Source organism: Phalacrocorax carbo, chromosome 3 (genome assembly GCF_963921805.1).
Source record: "Phalacrocorax carbo chromosome 3, bPhaCar2.1, whole genome shotgun sequence".
NCBI classification, from domain to species: domain Eukaryota; kingdom Metazoa; phylum Chordata; class Aves; order Suliformes; family Phalacrocoracidae; genus Phalacrocorax; species Phalacrocorax carbo.
The window spans coordinates 42,829,582-42,848,260 of NC_087515.1; the positions used below are offsets into that span (position 1 = coordinate 42,829,582).

Genomic DNA, 18,679 nt, shown 5'->3' on the forward strand with positions numbered 1-18,679 from the left:
CAGTGGCACTGCTGCCTTTAAGTCTGATCTTAGTCATTTAGATTCATAGAATCATTAAGGTTGGAAAAGACCTCTAGGATCATCAAGTCCAACCATCAACTCAATACCACCATGCCTCCTAAACCATGCCCTCAAGTGCCATGTCTACATATCTTTCAAATATCCCCAGGGATGGTGACTCCACTACCTCTCTGGGCAGCCTGTTCCAATGCCTGACTACTCTTTCAGTAAAGAAATTTTTCCAAATATCCAACCTAAACCTTCCCTGATGCAGCTTGAAGCCATTTCATCTCATTCTATCACTAGTCACCTGGAAGAAGAGACCAACACCCACCTCACTACAACCTCCTTTCAGGTAGTTATAGAGAGCGATAAGGTCTCCCCTCAGCCTCCTCTTCTCCAGACTGAACAACCCCAATTCCCTCAACCTCTCCACATAAGACCTGCTCTCCAGACCCTTCATCAATTTTGTTGCCCTTCTCTGGATAGGCTCCAGGAACTCAATGTACTTCTTGTAGTGAGGAGCCCAAACTGAACACAATATTCAAGGTGTGGCCTCACTAGTGTCCAAGCACAGGGGCACAATCACTTCCCTACTCCTGCTGGCCACGCTATTCCTGATACAAGCCAGGATACTGTCGGCCACCTTAGCCACCTGGGCACACTGCTGGCTCATGTTCAGCCAGCTGTCAACCAACACACCCAGGTCCTTCTCCAACGAGCGGCTTTCCAGCCACTCTTCCCCAGGCCTGTAGGGCTGCATGGGGTTGTTATGACCCAAGTGCAGGACCCAGCCCTTGGCCTTGTTAAACTTCATAGAAATGGCCTCAGCCCATTGATCCAGCCTGTCCAGGTCCCTCTGTAGAGCCTTCCTACCCACCAGATGATCAACGCTCCCACCCAACACGTTGTCATCAATTAAGAGCAGCAGTGAAGTGAGCAGCAAGTTACCCATTTCTATGAGTGAGCAGAAGGCTGTAGTCCTGGCCAACAATCAGATGCTTGTTTCGGAGGTTCTCTCATTAGCTGTTTTTCCTTGCATGAAACATACTTTTCACACTGTGGAAACTGGAGTCAGACCTACGGATGTCTGGAAGTAAGATGCTCATTTGGAAAGAAATAATGAAACTGAAGAAAACAGTCAAAATTATCATTAAACAAAACCTTACAAAGGTTCCAACCAGAAATGTTGAAATAAAATTAAGCTCTTTTTTTCCTAAATAAAATAACTGGGTGCAATAAAATATTTTTGTCCTGATTCAGTATTTCAAATATGAAAATGTAGATTCTGTTTCTGTTACTTTGTGATTGCACTATCAGAAATGAAATTAGTTGAAGTCTTATAAATTATTTTTTTCTTTAGGAAAGTAATAATTTTAGTTGATTGACCGACAGAAAAATATTCATAAGGCTTTCTTTTAACATGCCCTGCACAACTTGGAGAAGGACCCTTGAGATTTATGAGATGAGATATTCATATGGTTAGATCTGGAAATGAGGAAATAAGTGTTTAACATGGAAATTTCCCTTCCTCTTTTCAGAAAATAAGTAGTCCAAACAGAAATCCTCTTCCTATAGCAATCAATGGAATTATTCCAAGAAAAGTTAGTATTCCTAAACAAATAAAATGGATTCCAATGAATGTTTTCCCAGGAGAGCATCAGAGTTTAGAAAAAAAAATAAAGCAAGCACTGTTTAATTATGTCTATCTCCTTGCCTAAGAGAATTAGCATTTTTATCCAAACTCTGCCAGAGATTGCTTGTTGCCTTATGGAATCAGATCCATAAAATTCATGATTACAAGAAGAGTTCAGCCTGTTCTCAGTTGGAAGAAACACCAGTTATAATGGTGCCTGTAAGGTTTATAAAAGGTATCTTACATTTTTGAGACACTCTGCAGACACTGACTAGAACATGGCTTCTCCAGAACAGAGAAGCTGGGATAGCAGCTGTCAGCTGGAGAGAAAATGTCTTGAGGCATAACAGTGCTGACTTTGGTGGAACCGCACCTAAGACAAAAGTGATCCAGTGATCCAGAAGATCTGCAGGGGAAGGCTGGCTGAGCACCAGGGAAATCAGTGGCCTAACACAGAAGATGGGCTCAGGATTGAGTTTATCTTATCTGCCAGATGAGAAAGCCAAGTTAGATGGGAAGAAACGTAATCAATCACCCAGCCTCAGACTCCAAGACAAAACACAGGGCGTCTCCTACCCCAGTGGTTTTATTTTTCAGGTTCTTGATGAGGATACAACCAATGCATCTGGCCTCCGCCAAAGGAAAAGAATAGGAAGGAGTGTGCAAAGGTGGTGAAGAAGAAGAGAACCAGCTATTAAGGTTCAGCATAGCACTGCAGTGTTACATAAGGTACAGCCCAGCAGTAATCAGCTTAGTGATACTGCTGTGAGACCAGGAGTACAAAAATAATAATTGTATCTGGCAACTCTGGTTCTTCTGTGAAGACTTCACATTTGCAAGACTCAGGAATCCTTTACTCTGTGTTCCTCTGAAAGAATAATCCTTGGTGTCAGTAAAGTGAATGGAGACCGACTATTTACATTTATGAAATGTTAAAGTCTGTACAAATAACAACATATTTCTTTTCAGCACTCAGTAGATGGCTACCAATATAAAACATAAAGCAGCATATTCACAGAAATGCGGCCATTCAGCTATCACTTCATACAATGTTGTAATATTGACCAGAGTCCATTTATGATAGTAGAGCTGATATTATACAACTAATTGGGAAAAATATGTAATGTGGACATGTTACAGTATTTCTTAGTCTTTCCACAATGTTTTATTCTACCCAGTCCTGTTCTCCCCCTCAGTATAGAAGTTTACAGGGCCAAGAAGCATTATTCAACTTTGCCAACCTGTGAAATACATATTAGCATTTTAATTACTATTGGCTATTCTCAGATGTTAGAGGTACCCATTTTGCTGAAAAGCCATATTCCAATGCAGCATCAAATAATTACTGCAGAAAAGTTATCAGAAATAATTTAAATATAAACCTTTAATTAATTTCCATTGTGTCTCCAAATACTGCAATCAACTTTCTCTGATCTTTGTAAATCCCTTTTTGTATTCATGGAATGCATCATGCATACAAACAATGATTTCACAGGTGTATTTATAACTCCTTGTTGGCTTCTGGGCTGTTGAGTTTGTGGCAAAAAAAAATTAATATACTTAAGATATTGCATACACACTTTGAAGATCTGGAAACACAGAATGCTTGTAGCAACAGTGTTTTGGAACAGATTGCAATAAACCAATAGACAAAAACGTTATTCACAAAGAAAACACTCATCAAATTTTAAAGAACAGTTAAATACGTTAAATGGCATGACTGGATGCACTATATAATACATTTATTTCGTGATATAACAACATATGCCATTCTATCAATGATTTTAGCTTGAGTCTCTTAGTAAAAAGGTGGTGGGGGTTTTTTAACATCACAGCCCTGTGACGCAAGTCCTGTCACAGCATGCTCAATACCCCAGAAAACTATGCTAAAAAATGTTCCAGTCTTATGTTGTTATTGATTTAACTGTACACCCTTAGCTGTACTGCCTTTTATTTATCCTTTTATTTATTGCCAATGTCATTTACAGTAAACTGTTCTGGTCATCTAACTGTACACAGAAGAAACCCAGTCACTGTTTTAACAGCTGATTTTCTGAAGTCAGGAAAGAATAGAAATACACTGTTATAAATCTATTTTGTTTCATTCTAAATCTACCATGTCACAGTCTAAAATACATGGGCGTCATACATTATCAGGTACAATATTTTAACTAATTCTATATTCATCCCAAAGTATGTGTCAACCAATATATTTACAATCTTTCAAAAGAGTTTAACTCAAAGGCAGTTTTCCAGCCTCCAAATTTTCTGTTAGGCTTAGGGATCTGCCAAATGAAAACAAAATGTCTTCCATTGCTCCTGGGGAAGTTTTTCTAGCACAGTTTACTTGTATTGAAAACAAGCAAGTATAGCTGAATACACATGCTTTCTAAACTGAAAGTGAAGTTAATCCTGAAGATGGGCAGTCTGGATTCTGTCATAGCTCCAATATTGGTGACTTGGGAAGGGAGAGCACTTTTGAGCCCCTGCATATTTTGCCATCACCAAGCACAAGTGCTCGAGGCCATGACTGACTCTTCCCAGTCAACCCTAGCTGTGCTGAACTGAGCCCCGGCAGGAGGAAGGAAAAGGGTCACCACACGGGGCCAGGAGATGCTGATACGATGACAGCCCAGAGAAGGCAAAGCCAACCAGTGGCTGCTTTCCTTCATCTCACCAACACAGGCTGCAGCTGACTCAAGCTTCCCAAGGGAGAAAGGCATAATTACAACCAACATTACATCTGTGGATTTCTGGATCCAGTGAATGCGGAGATAGTCACAACCTTCAGTGACTGTTAGCTCAGCATATCAGAGCACTGCATTTCTTGTTCAAAATCAAACCAAACTTGTCCCAAACCAAAGCAAACTTCTGCAGCACACTAGGTTCCATATTAAGTCAAAGTCACTGGCTCACACTCTTCATTCTTCTCACCACCCTAGTAACAAAAACCACTAAACTATATATTCCTACCACTGCCACTGCTTGTATTATAATATTAAACAGAAGATTCAAAGCTGAAAATTGCACAAATAACAAAGGCAAAGCCTGCTCCACAAAACAGAAACTCTATTCATCAGGCTGGAAACAAGAGGGAGACAGGAAAAGCAGAGGGAGCTGGGGAGCGATGCTGCAGTCAGGAGAACAGACCTCAAAAATAAAGCAGAAACTTAACTAATGCCAGTTCAGCAATTTACAGGCAGCAGAGTGGAGGCTGAATGTGGTCAGCTGTCTCAACAGGGTTTTTTTAGATTACTGAACTTCTACATGGTTAGAAGTATTTTTGAGGAATAAAGCTAATTTTATTGCCTTACCCCACCTTTCCCCACATATCATGTTTAGCAATATAAAAATTATATAATAAGTGACTGGAAGCAACTTTAAGAGGTCATCTGAACCATCCCAGGGCCCCAGGGAGGAATCAGCGACACCTGCGTCAGTTATGATCACTGTCTAACCTTGTGTTAAAACCACTGACCACACGGACTCCACAGCCCCTGATGGCACCAGGACTGCAGTACCTCAGTACTTCTATTTTCAGAAAATTCCACATTAATCTGCACAGCATCATCTTCACTTATCAGTCTACTATCTTGCAGTACATTAATTTGTATTTTTTCCTAATAGAAATAGTTTTATCTTACCTTGTAATTTTAGTTATACACTATTTCCATAAAAGACACATGTATGTTTATGTTTGATGTCATTTTGATAGTATTATGTGGCGTTAATGGTGCTTTTTTGTATAACTATACAAGATTTCCAACATTCTTTAATGCTGATGTTGATAGATTGGGTTTTTTTCTCCTTGTAGCTCTTTTTTCTACTTACAAATAGAAATAATAGATCAATTCAGCTTAGCTTTGACATCATGCTGGATATAACTGCATTTGCTCCAGTAGCAAATTGAAATACTTAATTTTCTATACTCAGCAGTGTTGCGATATTTCATATTAGAACTGTACTGCACATCACAAATACAAACATGCATACAGTCCAAATACAAACCAGCAATGCTGCACTTATCAGGAATTCAAACTTGGAAAGTGGGAAATTATTCAGTGAGTATGCTTACATACACTCACTCTGCAGTGAAGGGGATTACTGTGTCAACCTAAGTGACAGCTTAAGTATCTGAAGGACTCCAGGACTCATTTTTTATATCAGAAAGAGTGTTCTTTTTATTCTTATTACAGAAACTGACTCCTATGCAATAATCATGATATCTCAATTAAGTAGCAGCTAAATGCTTTATTGTTGGAGTCACTGCTGGTCAACCATTCAAAACCTAGTTGAACAGGGCCTTCTGTGAACAGTTAGATCTTCATCAACCCTTGTTGTGCATGTATAGTCTACAACCTTAGACAACAAGAAACAGGAATCTCTCAGATTCCATTTTCAAAAAGCAATCACAGGGAATCATTATTTGCAGTGACAACAGCCAGGCTACTATACAGTGTATAGTAGAGTCATGAACCAGACTTGCTACTTCACTGAATACCAGCATCTATCTTTTGACATCACAGACAAACAATTTAATGGCCTAAGACTAGTTTATCCTCTGTGCTCCAGAGGCACAGCAGTACCCCTTCCATCAGCAGTGCAAGAGGGGCAAAGCAGCGGGAAAAACCTTTCTTCCTCACTTATCAGACACCTAAATCTCCTCTTTGCAGCCCTGTTGATTTCTTATTTGGAATTACAAAGATCATACAACACATGTAGCACATTTCCTACAATTACTTATCTTTGTCCTACTGTCTGTATGACCCTTCTCTTTCCATGTCTGAAGTGCAGGTTGAATTCCACCTCCCTAGGAACTGATCATGAGTACATCTGACTTTTTTTTAACACTGTGCTGTAATCTCTGCTACTCTTCTGCTGCTTCCTTTTCATCTTCCTGCATAACCCCACTCATGAACCTGTACATTTAAGTAACCATCCACCAACATCCACAAAGGGTCTAAACATCATAAAAGCAAAATGCTTTAAGTGTTAAATTCTCTCAGTAACAGGACATATATCATCTGATAATTGATCTGGTGTAACATACAAGTGACTAGAATTCCCTCAAGAAAAATCAGGTTTTCTTCTCGTAATGCTTGACAACTGGGTTCATTATGAATTAGAATTATAAAAATCTTCAAAAAGGGCCCTGAGCTGTACAAGGAAGCAAAACAAACACAGTTTAAGATTATGTTGACCTAAAAAAGTTATTAATACAACAGGCCTCCCTCTGTGAGTTGAAGAGACTCTTGGAACCCCTTCCTCAAATACGCTGAATAAAGCATAAGACCACTTACACCAGAAATGGATAAACCAGGGATCCCTTCATGGAACACACTGCCCGTTTTCTGCACAATATGGTTCATTTTGTCAAGATGATTGATGACAAAAATGTCTTCAGTTCTTCTTTGGTGAACAAGCTGGCAATGCAGCTTCAACCAACAGCGTATAGGTTTGAGGGTGTCTAGGTTTTTTTCAGCACTGGGAAGAAGACATTTCTTCTAATGAGTTTTCCTTGGCTGTTCAATATTTATTACAGGTACTTAAGCAGAGCTTTTATTACTTAATGACCCATTTCCTTCCAAAAGGATAACACCAATGCTTGTGTATTGCAGCCCTAGTCTCATAAAATTGATGGCAGCTCCAAACTTTTCCTGGGCATAATCCTACCAGCATGCCAGCTCCATAATAGCATATATTAGGACAAAACTCTAAAGAAACCACATTGGAAAGTCTGTAATCTCTACCATCTACAGCATGAATTTACATAAAAGACCTGAAAAAATGAAGGGCTTTTTATTCTGCCACTTTCTCCTGTCTCTATCCTACTTCGTACATCCATACCTCCTTGCATGGCAGAGAACTAGAGAGGGGATCTGAAGCCTCCCCCCAAGATTTGAGACAGGGTAGCAAGTCTTGGGCATTACATTCACTTTATATAATGTTTATCCCCACAGAGGCTGAAAGTTTTGCATAGATCTGGGGTCACTGCTGTGGTGAACTGCATGGAAATTAATCCCTCTACCCACAAAGGGAGTCAACAGCAGGATTACAACAGCGCACAGGTCAAATGCTTGTCCTTTCCTATGGGATGGATTTTGGGAGTACTGCCCCTTCGCTTTTGGGAGCGAGACAGCTTTCTTCTTAGAGGGAGGAAGGATCTTAGGATACCTTCCAAAGTTTGATCAAAAACTTACCAGGGACAAAAAAAATCATTGCCACTGGCCAGGAAGCTGGGTAATCAAGATGTGGGGTGTGGAGCAGAAGTGAAAATGTGAAATATAGCCATTTTAATAAAAATAACTGTAAGATGCTCTTATTGCTACATTCCAGGGACAGAATTCCGTGTCTCCAGTACCAGAAGACTAGAGAAACACGTTACACCTCCACAGCAATTACAGAGATCTGAACAAATCTACAAGGCAAGCTACCACAGCTCCTACCCCTTGCATCCCCAGGTCACTGTACTCTACACCTACAGGAGCACTAGGGAAAATTGGTTCTCCTGATCTTACCAGTAAGATTTTCATTTTTGCAAAGGGGAAGATCTGTGCTGGGATCTAAGGGAGTGAGGCAAAAGCCTGTCATTAACACTGCCAGAAAGGGCACTGAAAGTTGACTTATATTACACTACCATCACCAAGGGCTGCTGCTTGTTAAGCTGAGCTTTTTCCAAGCTGCCAGCCCTCTTCCCCCCTGTAAGGTGACCATGGATGAAATACCCAGCTCTGGCAGTACTTGGTAACCCCCTGCCTGGCATCACAGACACTTCTGCCTTCACAGGTTGCAACGGTCCAACCGCATGCCAGTCATGTTAAAGGGGACATGGGAAGGATCTGAGGTGAGGAGGGATATGGAAGATTTTTATTTGTTTCATTAAAAGCTTAAATCGTCTGCATTTACAGCCCCCCTTCCTTCCCTTGTCCCATGACAAAAGCAGTTTAGGCGTACTGTTAACCCTGGGCACCTAGAGACTACGCATTAAGGAAGCTATGCATCTGCCCTCCCCAGACTCCTGTACCAGCATGGGTATCAGACAAGTCTCCCTTTCTCCCTTTATCTAAAACTTGAAAGAAAGCAAAATAATCTTTGAGAGAATAAACTGTATTTCAACTCTTGCTCCTTCAGTGGAAGACTATTTACTAACAGAAGATACCCAACAACAGCAAAATACAAAAGTATTCCTCTGAAAGGTAACAAAGGCTGTGCATTTTTTCTTTCCTTTTACTGATGTGGCCACTTTTCAAAATATTTATTAATAATACAGCTGCGTCTCTCCATAGGAGGCCAGAATCTGAGTCTGTTTTGAACATCAAAATGAAGCAAATCCCATGGTTTTCTTTCACAGCTACGGTAGAGCAGGAATGGTCTCTGCATTCCATCCTGCCTCTGCTGTACTTCCAGAGGCAGGAAACCTAACAAACAAGACAGTATGAAGTACCTCTGTATTTCTGATTTACTTTTCCAGAGCAATCACGCTGATGAAACATGCTTTGTTGAATACAATTGTTCCTCATAACTAAAAACAAAGTTTGGTCTTACAGAAGCTGTATTTCCCTTTGCTTGCAGGGAAGGCTCCCTTGGAAAAGGTCATCTAGCTCTAAGGTTGTATTATGACTGCACTCAGGAGGCAGGATGCTTTGATGTCAGTGCAGAACACCCCATCTCTCAAGTCTATCTCTGTGCTTCTCCATGTCCTCCTCAGCTCATGGGCTGCTCCATACCCACATCACTCAACCTTTTTCTGATTCTGGGCTCTTGTTCCAACCTGTCCCACTTACTCCCTCCTCACCTTCACGCTGACGTCCATCCCAGTCTACTCAGACTCCTCATTGGCTTTATGTCACTTGGGGCCCTTGCCCCCTGTTATCACCTCCTCCCAGCTGCCTGCATCCATGGGTCATGGCAAGGCCTGCCTCACTGCCTGCAGCTCCAGGGAAAAGTACAGCAGCTACTTAAGTGAAGCTTCCCAAGGCAAACCAAGCCTAATGGCTGACTTTTCGGTCTGAGAAATTTCAGCTGAAACAATTAACAGATAAAAGCAGATTAAAATGCAATTTTGCATGGAGAATGCTGGATATCTTGCTGCTACGTCTTATCTCATCAAAAATTCCAGCTTTAGTGTATAAAAACATTAAAGGGACTTTTTTCCACCCAAAATCTATTTGGCAAAGGTACATATGGTAAAATAATAAAACCGAAGTGCACCTGGAAATCATTGGAATTTGCAACTGACACAAAAGAATTGTTTCTGAGCAAACCTCTCCTGGAAGGTTCTCCATACCTCAGAGTAAACAGTCTTCATTTGCAGTAGTTCAATTCACTGTGGCATTTGCCATCCTGACAGTAAGGATCCTTGAGAGGACTGTACTACCAGCAAAAGCCATGGTGCTTCATGAGTCTGCACTTTCTTCTTGAACTGTTCAATAGCACAACACACTATATGACACTATTACATATGCCTTCACCTGCTGCCAGTACTGCTTCAGGCTTCACCAATACTGATGTACTAAATAATGTCAAATCCATAAAATTTGAGGCTGTTCCTCAGAACAAAGATTGAGTTCTTGCTTGATCTCTAGGAAGGTATCTTAATAATGCTCTATTCCCACCCCCTTGACAGCGATGATGTTTATCACCCAACCACTATGTATGTTTAGCATATCTCCAAATTATTTTGGTAAAAACACACAGTAACTTTCACACAACAAAGCTTTTTCAAGCATTTTAAAAGACATGCAGAGCATGAAAATGGTGCATTAACCTGTTAGCATAATGCTCTGCCATGTAACTCCTCAGACTCTTGAAAATTTGACATGGTTTCTCAAGGGACTTACTTGATTAAAGAACATTAATTAATTGAGTGAACATCTGTGCTGTTTTTCAACTAATAATTAAAATTAGCTAGGAATTGTCATCTCCTTAAAAGCAGAAAGTATACAGAATAACTGCAGCCCACTTTCTCACAACATTTGGGTAAGGCTAAGCAACTACAGCATTTACCACAGTGGTTCCTGAGAGATTTGTAAGGCCCTGTAGTGGAAGTTTGCTTCCTGGCTAGCCTGACAACAGAAACATTTTATTCTTGGCTTCTTGCATTAACATATTAACCCTGACAGTGCTGACATTGTTGCTAAGTGAAATTAAATGTAAATGGTCTAGAAAGCTGCCATTAAATTTAGAAATTATTTTTGAAGTTTGAAATTAAGTACTGTCAACGCAACTCATGTTTCCACTTATATGCAAATATAACAGGAATTTTAATGACTTCTCCAAACTCCACAAAAAAAATAAAGAAGGGAAATAAGAGTAATGATTTTAATTGCTCTCAAACTGTATTACAAAAAGCAACTGACCTATACGGTATCATAAGAGCTCAAGGACTATCCAGCAGGACAGAGTAAGTAAGAGGGCTAGATGAGAAAATGTCATGTTACGTATAGAAACGAAATGTTGCTTCCATCCTCCAGTATAACTCACAAGGTCAGGATACACCCAGGATCATCCTTTTCTTCACGTTGGAGATATTCTTAGTTATTTAAACACAGGGCTTTATTCCCTGAGATCAAAGGAAGAGCCAAGGAGAGACGAACCATGGGTACACAGCACCAGGACAAAGTGGAGATGAACAGCAAAAATGGGATTTCATTGCATGTGACAGAAGTCAACTAAGTGTCTAGAGACTGCAAATATCAGGTGACTGCAAAAGAGAACATCTCTGCACAAGATGGTAGATTCATTTAAGCTGTTCTTAATAGCAGTGCAGACACTTAGTCTAGAGGTAGTCAACGCCAGAGCCAGTCTGGAACTAGTATGGGAGTGCTCAGCCATGTAATACTGAGGCTGCAGTGAGAATTGGTGGATTCAAACAAATATCACAGATATTTGGAAGATATTCAGGGGCTTACAGAAATATTTATTTCCAGTACAGAGCCACCTCCACAATGACTCTACTCAGTCACTAGTTCACACTGTACTCACTTAGTTGTATGTTTTTTCTGAAATGGCTCTTAACAAGGTTGAGTGGTTCAGGGAAATGAAAGACACCCCTCTTGGGACATTTAATTAGTATCCACTAATTGTAGATGATTTCTGAATGGTTTACTTTCTGATCCCTCCTTGGTAAACAAATGAGGGAAGCCTGAGAATTTCTATTCAAAGCAGGTTGAATGGGTCTCTTCCTCATAGCTGGTACCAGCTTTAGAGAAGGGGACCAGGAAGTGGCACCTCAGAGCACTGGAAGATCAGCAGCAGCCCAGGGAACCTGCCAGCACTCAGCATCTCGGGATGAAGTGATGGGGGCAAGCAGCACCTGGAACCTGTGTAGTTCACTCACATGGCTTCCAGCCGCAGGACCTAGGAGTCATGTTCCTCCCAGTTGGACCTGTGCCCAGAAGCACTTGAAATTTCTGCAGAAGTAGGAAAATTAAGCTAGGAATTCATCAGACCTTGCTTGCTCTGGTGTCACAACAACCATTATAATCCTATTTACCTTATTTTTCTTTTCTTCCTACTCAGTTTTTCAATTTCATAGGTGTTCCAATACCATATAATATCTGGCAATTGAATTCTGTCTGGACTAAGATTCCCCCGCCCCCCCTTGCTCACAATACAGAGAGGTCAAAACCTACAGAAGGATTAACAAATAATCTATTTGCTGTCATGATATCATTCCTCAGGCTTATCTACTTTCTTTGGGCAGTAAATACACTTTTTGTGCTACCTGGCCGCACTCCAGCCCATTATTATACTGGTGTAAGAACTCTGGAAAAAAAGAAGAATTTGCTAGGGCCAGCTCATAGCCTTCTGCAAGAGGGGCCTTTCCTTTCTGAGTGGTTTATACTTCTGAAAACCAAGCACACTGTTTGCCAACTGCGAACAAGAGACTCTAAAAGAAATAGAGGTTTTCAGCATACACTCCCTTAGCATCTGGAATGTACACAATTCCCTGAGAAAAAGTCCCAGTGTGACTGCAGAGAAAATGCCACCATTCACACCACAAGGAATTCTGGGCTGGATGACCCACAGACTAGAAGGATGCGTAGGGGGACGACTGTGGGATCCCCACAGTACAGAGACGTCCTGAAGACTATGGCATCACTGAGTCTCACTGGAGAGAGGATACATCGCAGAGAACATAAGAGTATTAGTGAAATAAAAATAAATGCTGAGGTAGTTTGCAATGTGTGTGCATACAGCAGTCACCAGACTTGCAACAAGCATGGGGAAGAAAAAAGGTAGCCATAACCACAGATTTGATCAGCACTCTGATCTCATAAAAAATATTCTGTGTCTGTGTCACAAAGAAAACATGATAGATGCACATAATGAAATACTCACCCTGGAATCCTTTTCCAGATGAAGCTTGTGTTGAAGACTGCGTCGTCTTCTGGCCTTGGCAATGCCATTATGATAAAAGAAGTATCCAGTAGCTAAAAAAGGGAGCTGAGAAAGAGAAAAAAATATCATGGAGCTATTGGCTACTAATAAGGATGACATGGAAAACTTTTACCTGTGAAGTGACTCGAGTCTGCAACAAGACTCATGAAGAGTTATGTCAAAGGGCCCAAATCACTCTTGAGAATGTCACTTCTAAGTTAATTTTGAAAAGTGTGCCCAGCAGCATTAAAGTTATTTGCTATAGGTTTACAATGCATAATTTCACTCGGTACTATTTTCACTTTATGTTTAAGGTCAACAGTGCCAATACTTCCCAAGTGTTTCCCCAATCACATCAGGATTATTTCCTATTTCCTGAAAAAGCCAGAATAAAAGAACAAAATAAACTGCAAATGATTGGAAACTACCACAAGTCATTCTTCAGCAATAAGGCATTTCACAAGTGTTTTTCTGAGCTGTTACAATGCACCCAAGCTGATATTGTAAGCGGTAAGGCAGAGAGGAGAGTGATTTCCACTCTCTGAAAAATATGGTATTTGGAATTTCTTCTGAATATCAGCAAATGGAACATGAAAAGAATATTAAGAAAGCAGACAGCTCGCAGTGTTCAGATGGGAACAGTCTTGCACAGCTTTATGGTCTTAAGACATTTAGGCAGCAAGCAAACACCTCCTAAGGACTTTCCAGCCCCAGCTAAGGCAGGTGCCAGGGAAGGAAGCTGCATATCCATTATTAAATGCATCTCTCTCCATGGGATTGGCAGGGAGTGACTGGAAGGCTAGTAGACATTTAGCTTTAAGAAGGCTAAAAGACACGGTGCTAGGAGAACAGCACCCCACCTCCAGCAGTCAATTAGAAAGCTCCATTAAATTCTAAAGCTTTTTCCCCTTTCCAACTTAATAGGGAGATTCTGATTGAATGTTAAAATCTAAGCAAGTAACTGCGTATTTTTAAACTAAGCCTCTCTTTGCAATAGTTGGGGAAAAAATGGGCCCTTGTTGGGAATTTATATGTTAATGCTGTGAACATTTCAACTTCAAAGGTTAGACTATCCTGCATGTAAAATATCTACTTGAAAGAGATATTCCAAAACAGCCATGACAGCCCTGTTCCTCTCCTTTTTATTATCTATACTTCATGATAACATAAACCTCTTAGCAGTTCAGAGTTCTTTACTGAAAAAGTGAGACTGACAGCTAGATAGAACATTCATTGTGAAAACCTGGGTTGAATAGGGGTAGCAGGATCTTGCTGCCATAAAACAGATTCTGTTCCTGTATATGGGTATATGCAGTTCACAAATATAATTTTCCTTCTATGGACCTATCTCATGTTTCATTAGATTTATCACTATATCGGGTGCAGTTCCACAAAAATATTTTGGTGTACTTGTGGATTGGTGTGGGAATGGAAGATTTGCAGTGAATTCTGAAAGTTTAAAACCTCACTCATTTTTGGAATGCAACCAAATTTTATTTTTCCTCTACAAAGCCCTTTTTATGTTAATTGAAACATTTAATATTAATGAAATCAAAGCATTTTATTTTCACTTTTAAAATTCCATTGTCTATGACTTGCAATACATGAATGAAAACTAACTTTTAAAAAAATCAAAGCATTCTGTTCTGATAAAAAGACCTCTTTTTAAGTGTGTATATAAAAGGTTAAGGAGATTTCATCAAAATTGTTATGATCCCTTAGAGCTGATTTGCAGGGCTGACTGGAGAGCTCTTCTGGGCAAACAACCAGAATATTTTTCATCAGCTCCATACACATGTGAAGAATACAACAGCTGAGGCAGAAGGAGAAATGAGGCTACGAAAGCACATGGGAAGTCTACTCTTCACATCCATCCTCAGAGCCACAGCTCTCAAGACTCAAATTCTGTCTGGGTTTAGGTAATTTCTTTTTAAAAGCAAATTTATGTTTTATGTTTAACAAGTGTAACCTTGTCATTTTTACCAAGTGGATAATAAGATGTTTCCATAATCCAGAGCTGGGCAATCTGATTGTCCAGGAAATGGCCCCTCCCCCATATCTGATATATTAACTCTACAACTCAAAAATATGCAGGGGAAAAAAATCCAAATAGCCAGATCAGTTACAGCTTGAAAACCATCTTGTAGTGCGCAAGCTGTAGTCCAATTACCCCTCTAATTCTCTCAATGAAATCAGGCCATTTTCCTTCTTTTTATCTCAGTATCAACCATTCAAATCAATTCCAGTCAAATATTGATCTTGATGTTCTTCCATTAAGGAAGATTCTCAGCAATTTTGAAGGTATCTAGAAATACAAAAAAAGAACACTGACTGTGTGTTATGTATGGGGTTAGTTTCTACTGCCACTTGGAATTAAGCGATATATCATATAGTAAACTTTTAAAGCCAGTGTATTCAAGTCTGACCATAAGCAAAAGCAATTACTGCTAGTACAACAATGACCAGATGTACGGACAAAATCATGAATAAGTTTGATTTAAACTATTCCACTCCTTCCACAGACATTCCAGTAATTTTTGAGGAACTCATATTTTACAGTTCGCATGGTTTTCATACTCGTTCAAGGAAATTGGGGGGCCAGACAAAGGCAGCTAAGTGAAGCAATACCTGAAATGTGGCATGATCAAACACCATGGATTGCAAATCATTAATAGCAGAAACATAACAATTTGCAGGAAGAATCTAAACTCTTCAATAAATCCTTAAAATTAATGAAAGTACGTGCAAGAGAAGTTGGATGACAGCAAAGGGCCTAAAATGTCACATGTCTTGAAACTGCGAATACCACAAGCAACCACTGAAGTGCTCTGGTTTTGATGAACTCCTGCTACTGAGTCAGTAACTCCTCTACAGCAACCAAACAGCAGGACAGAGGTAGCTCCCAGTGGGGTTTACATTCCTACTATTAGCTTCTCCAGGAGGTCTACTCTGATTTGGAGCTAGAGCAAAATAGCAAATAGCAAAATGAACAGTGCATGTGATGAAGTGAAATGGAAACAGAAGGGCTCCTGTACATAAAAAACTCCAAAGTATCACCAGCAATAGCTACTCTGTAATATTCTTATTGTAAAGCTGGAATCATATTTGAGTAAAATTCCTGTTTCAGCAGCAGGCTCTGCATGTAACATGGGGAAATAATGCATTCAGCGTGGTTGCTCAGGTTCTTACAGAAAGACAGAAGCAAAGCTTCCTGCCCTCAGAGAAAAGTTAGCAGTTATGTAAGATCTCTAATTACTGGAAAGGACTTGAACATTCAAGTGAGGAGGATTATTTAGAGTTAGAAAAGGGCCTACTATTGCCTTGATGTATAAATATGGTCCAGTACAAAGTAGGACTCCGAGAATCTCAGGAATTACAGGCAGTTCATTTCTTGCAATATTTGTATAAAATTACTGATGAAAAATACATACAAGCAAAACCATACAAGCAAGTAGAGCAAAACCATATATATCCACCTATCTCCTCCCCTTCTTCAGATCTGCAGCCTTGTTGTGGTTATTAACTATAATATCTAAAGTAAGGGTAAAATCCTGTTTAATCTCCTTCCTGAAAAGGATGTGGACTGGAAAATAACTTTTTAAAATCCAGTGTTGAACTAAATGGAGCAAAGAAAAACTCTTTAAATGGAAGACACTTAACTAGAAAGCAAAATGGCTACGATGTACAGTTCAGTGTAGAAGGAAGAAGGAAATGCTTCATACTGCACAAAGTTTTAGCACTGATACCTCCGACTCAGGTATCTTGGCTGTTCTCAAACTACTGCTCCACCAGACAAGTCCAGGTGTGATTACTATTGACATAAAAATAAGTTAAATTCGTGGTACCCAGCCTTTGTGCACTCTGCTCCTTACATCTGACAATCTTTCCCCAGCAAGAAAAGAGAGCAGGAAATTTGCTCTGTGCTGCCCCAGATGCTACTCCCAGGAAGAAGGGCTGTAAATAGGCAGCTGCAATTCTGCCCTGCCAGGCATTGCTTCTGGGCAGTCATTCCCTGGTATTGAAAGGGAGGAGGGGGGCAGGGGGGGAAGACACTGTCTACTGCTGAGCCCTCAACTACTGATCTGTTCTGAGAAGGAAAAATCAGGTATAAGGCAGCCTGCCCCTCACAGGCACCTGATCTAGGATTGGGCAAGTACACATGGCTCCCATCCCATTTTGTCTACTTGACAGAGAAAAATCAAACTGCCCTTCTTTTTTAGTCTTGTCTTGGACAATATACACAGTGACACCAGATGTAGTTTTGCCTGTGTGAAAGCAAAGGACATCAGTACCAGCTGCAAAGCGGTGCAGGGGTTTAAAGAAAAGAAGCCACAGAAAGACTAAATGCAGACACTTTCCTCACTCTAAAACAGCAGCACTGGGGCCACCTTGGGCAGAGCTAACACTGAAAACAACTGTAAAAGCATCAGCATCACGTGAGAGCAAAGGTATTACAAAGCAGAAATAAATGCTAAAATTAAAAATAAAAAATAATTTTAAAATATGTTGAATAAAGCTGCCAGTGGCATTGGTACTTTATCTGGATCTCAGTGAGAGTTCCAGCATTCACAGCCTGTCTCTAGTTTTAAGGGGTGACAAATACAACACAAAAATAAAGAGGAACCTTGGTTCCCAGGCTGATCTTGCTGATCTTTAACATTAAATTTTACTCACTTGTTTCAGGGCTCTATCTACATACATCTCTCAAGCAAATTATGGTACCCACAGAAAGCTTAAGAACAGATTGGATTGCCCCCACCTATTTTAATTGGACTGATCTCTGCCTAGTCTTCCCATGCAGCCTTTCAAGCTGTATCATCCAACACAGCACCCCTACAGTACACTGCTAGTTTTTGTGCATAATTTTCAATTATTTCTCCCTGATACTGTAATATTGTAAAACCAGCTTACTTGAACCTATTGTTAAGGTTCCTCTCCCAAGTTACCAATGGAGACAACAGCCTATAACAACTTTCTTTTGAGCAAAATCATTTAAATAATACAAGCAAAGGGTGATTTTTAAGAAGTTATCCCAGGGTCACCTTGTTCAACCATCACCAAAATCAGTATAAATGGATCTGGCAGTGAACAAGATTCACAGAAAGCCCTCATCCCGCCAGACTGACAAACGCCCTCCTCAGCGCCCCTTGCCTGCCTTAGCATGAATATGTGGCCAGGCACATGAGGGTTCAAACAAACATTGGTGCTAAAGAAACCCTTTATATGTTCCGAGGGAAAAAGCCAATACCCATGCCCCAGATTTAAAAAAAAAAAAGCGTAACACAAAGCATCTCTCCCCCACAGAACCCAAGCACAGCTCCTGACTTTAAAAGAGGCCATAAATCTGCACAGGTGAGTTCTTTCATCCCATTACTGCTCACTAATTACACCAACAGAAAATACTACCTAAACCTGGCACAAGTAAATGTATTTGGAGCCTTCACAGGCCCCATAAACAACTCCTTCAGTTGCCATTATAGCTGAAGCACAACAAAGTGCCTCCCAGCAGAAATTAGAAACCTTTTAGAAACCTTTTCATCCCAGCTTCACCAAATGCACTGAGGATCCTTATAAATATTCAATATGAATTTTTAAACTCTTTCTCTCATTTTCCCGCACTCCAATTAGCATTAGAAATCATTTTACTTTTAAATACACAGA

At 40.2% G+C, this 18,679-nt stretch overlaps 1 protein-coding gene across 2 annotated transcripts in view; it reads right to left on the reverse strand.

Annotated features, from left to right (window-relative positions):
• Nucleotides 1-18,679, reverse strand: part of PCSK2 (proprotein convertase subtilisin/kexin type 2) — a 103,302-nt gene that overhangs the window by 68,697 nt on the left and 15,926 nt on the right. Inside the window, exon 2 of one of the 2 annotated variants that reach the window (XM_064446729.1) lies at nt 12,980-13,084. The exons of the other annotated variant lie outside the window; for it this stretch is intronic. Coding sequence (XP_064302799.1) covers nt 12,980-13,084 — 105 coding nt within the window. The remainder of the gene's footprint in view (nt 1-12,979; nt 13,085-18,679) is intronic. 2 annotated transcript variants of the gene reach the window in all.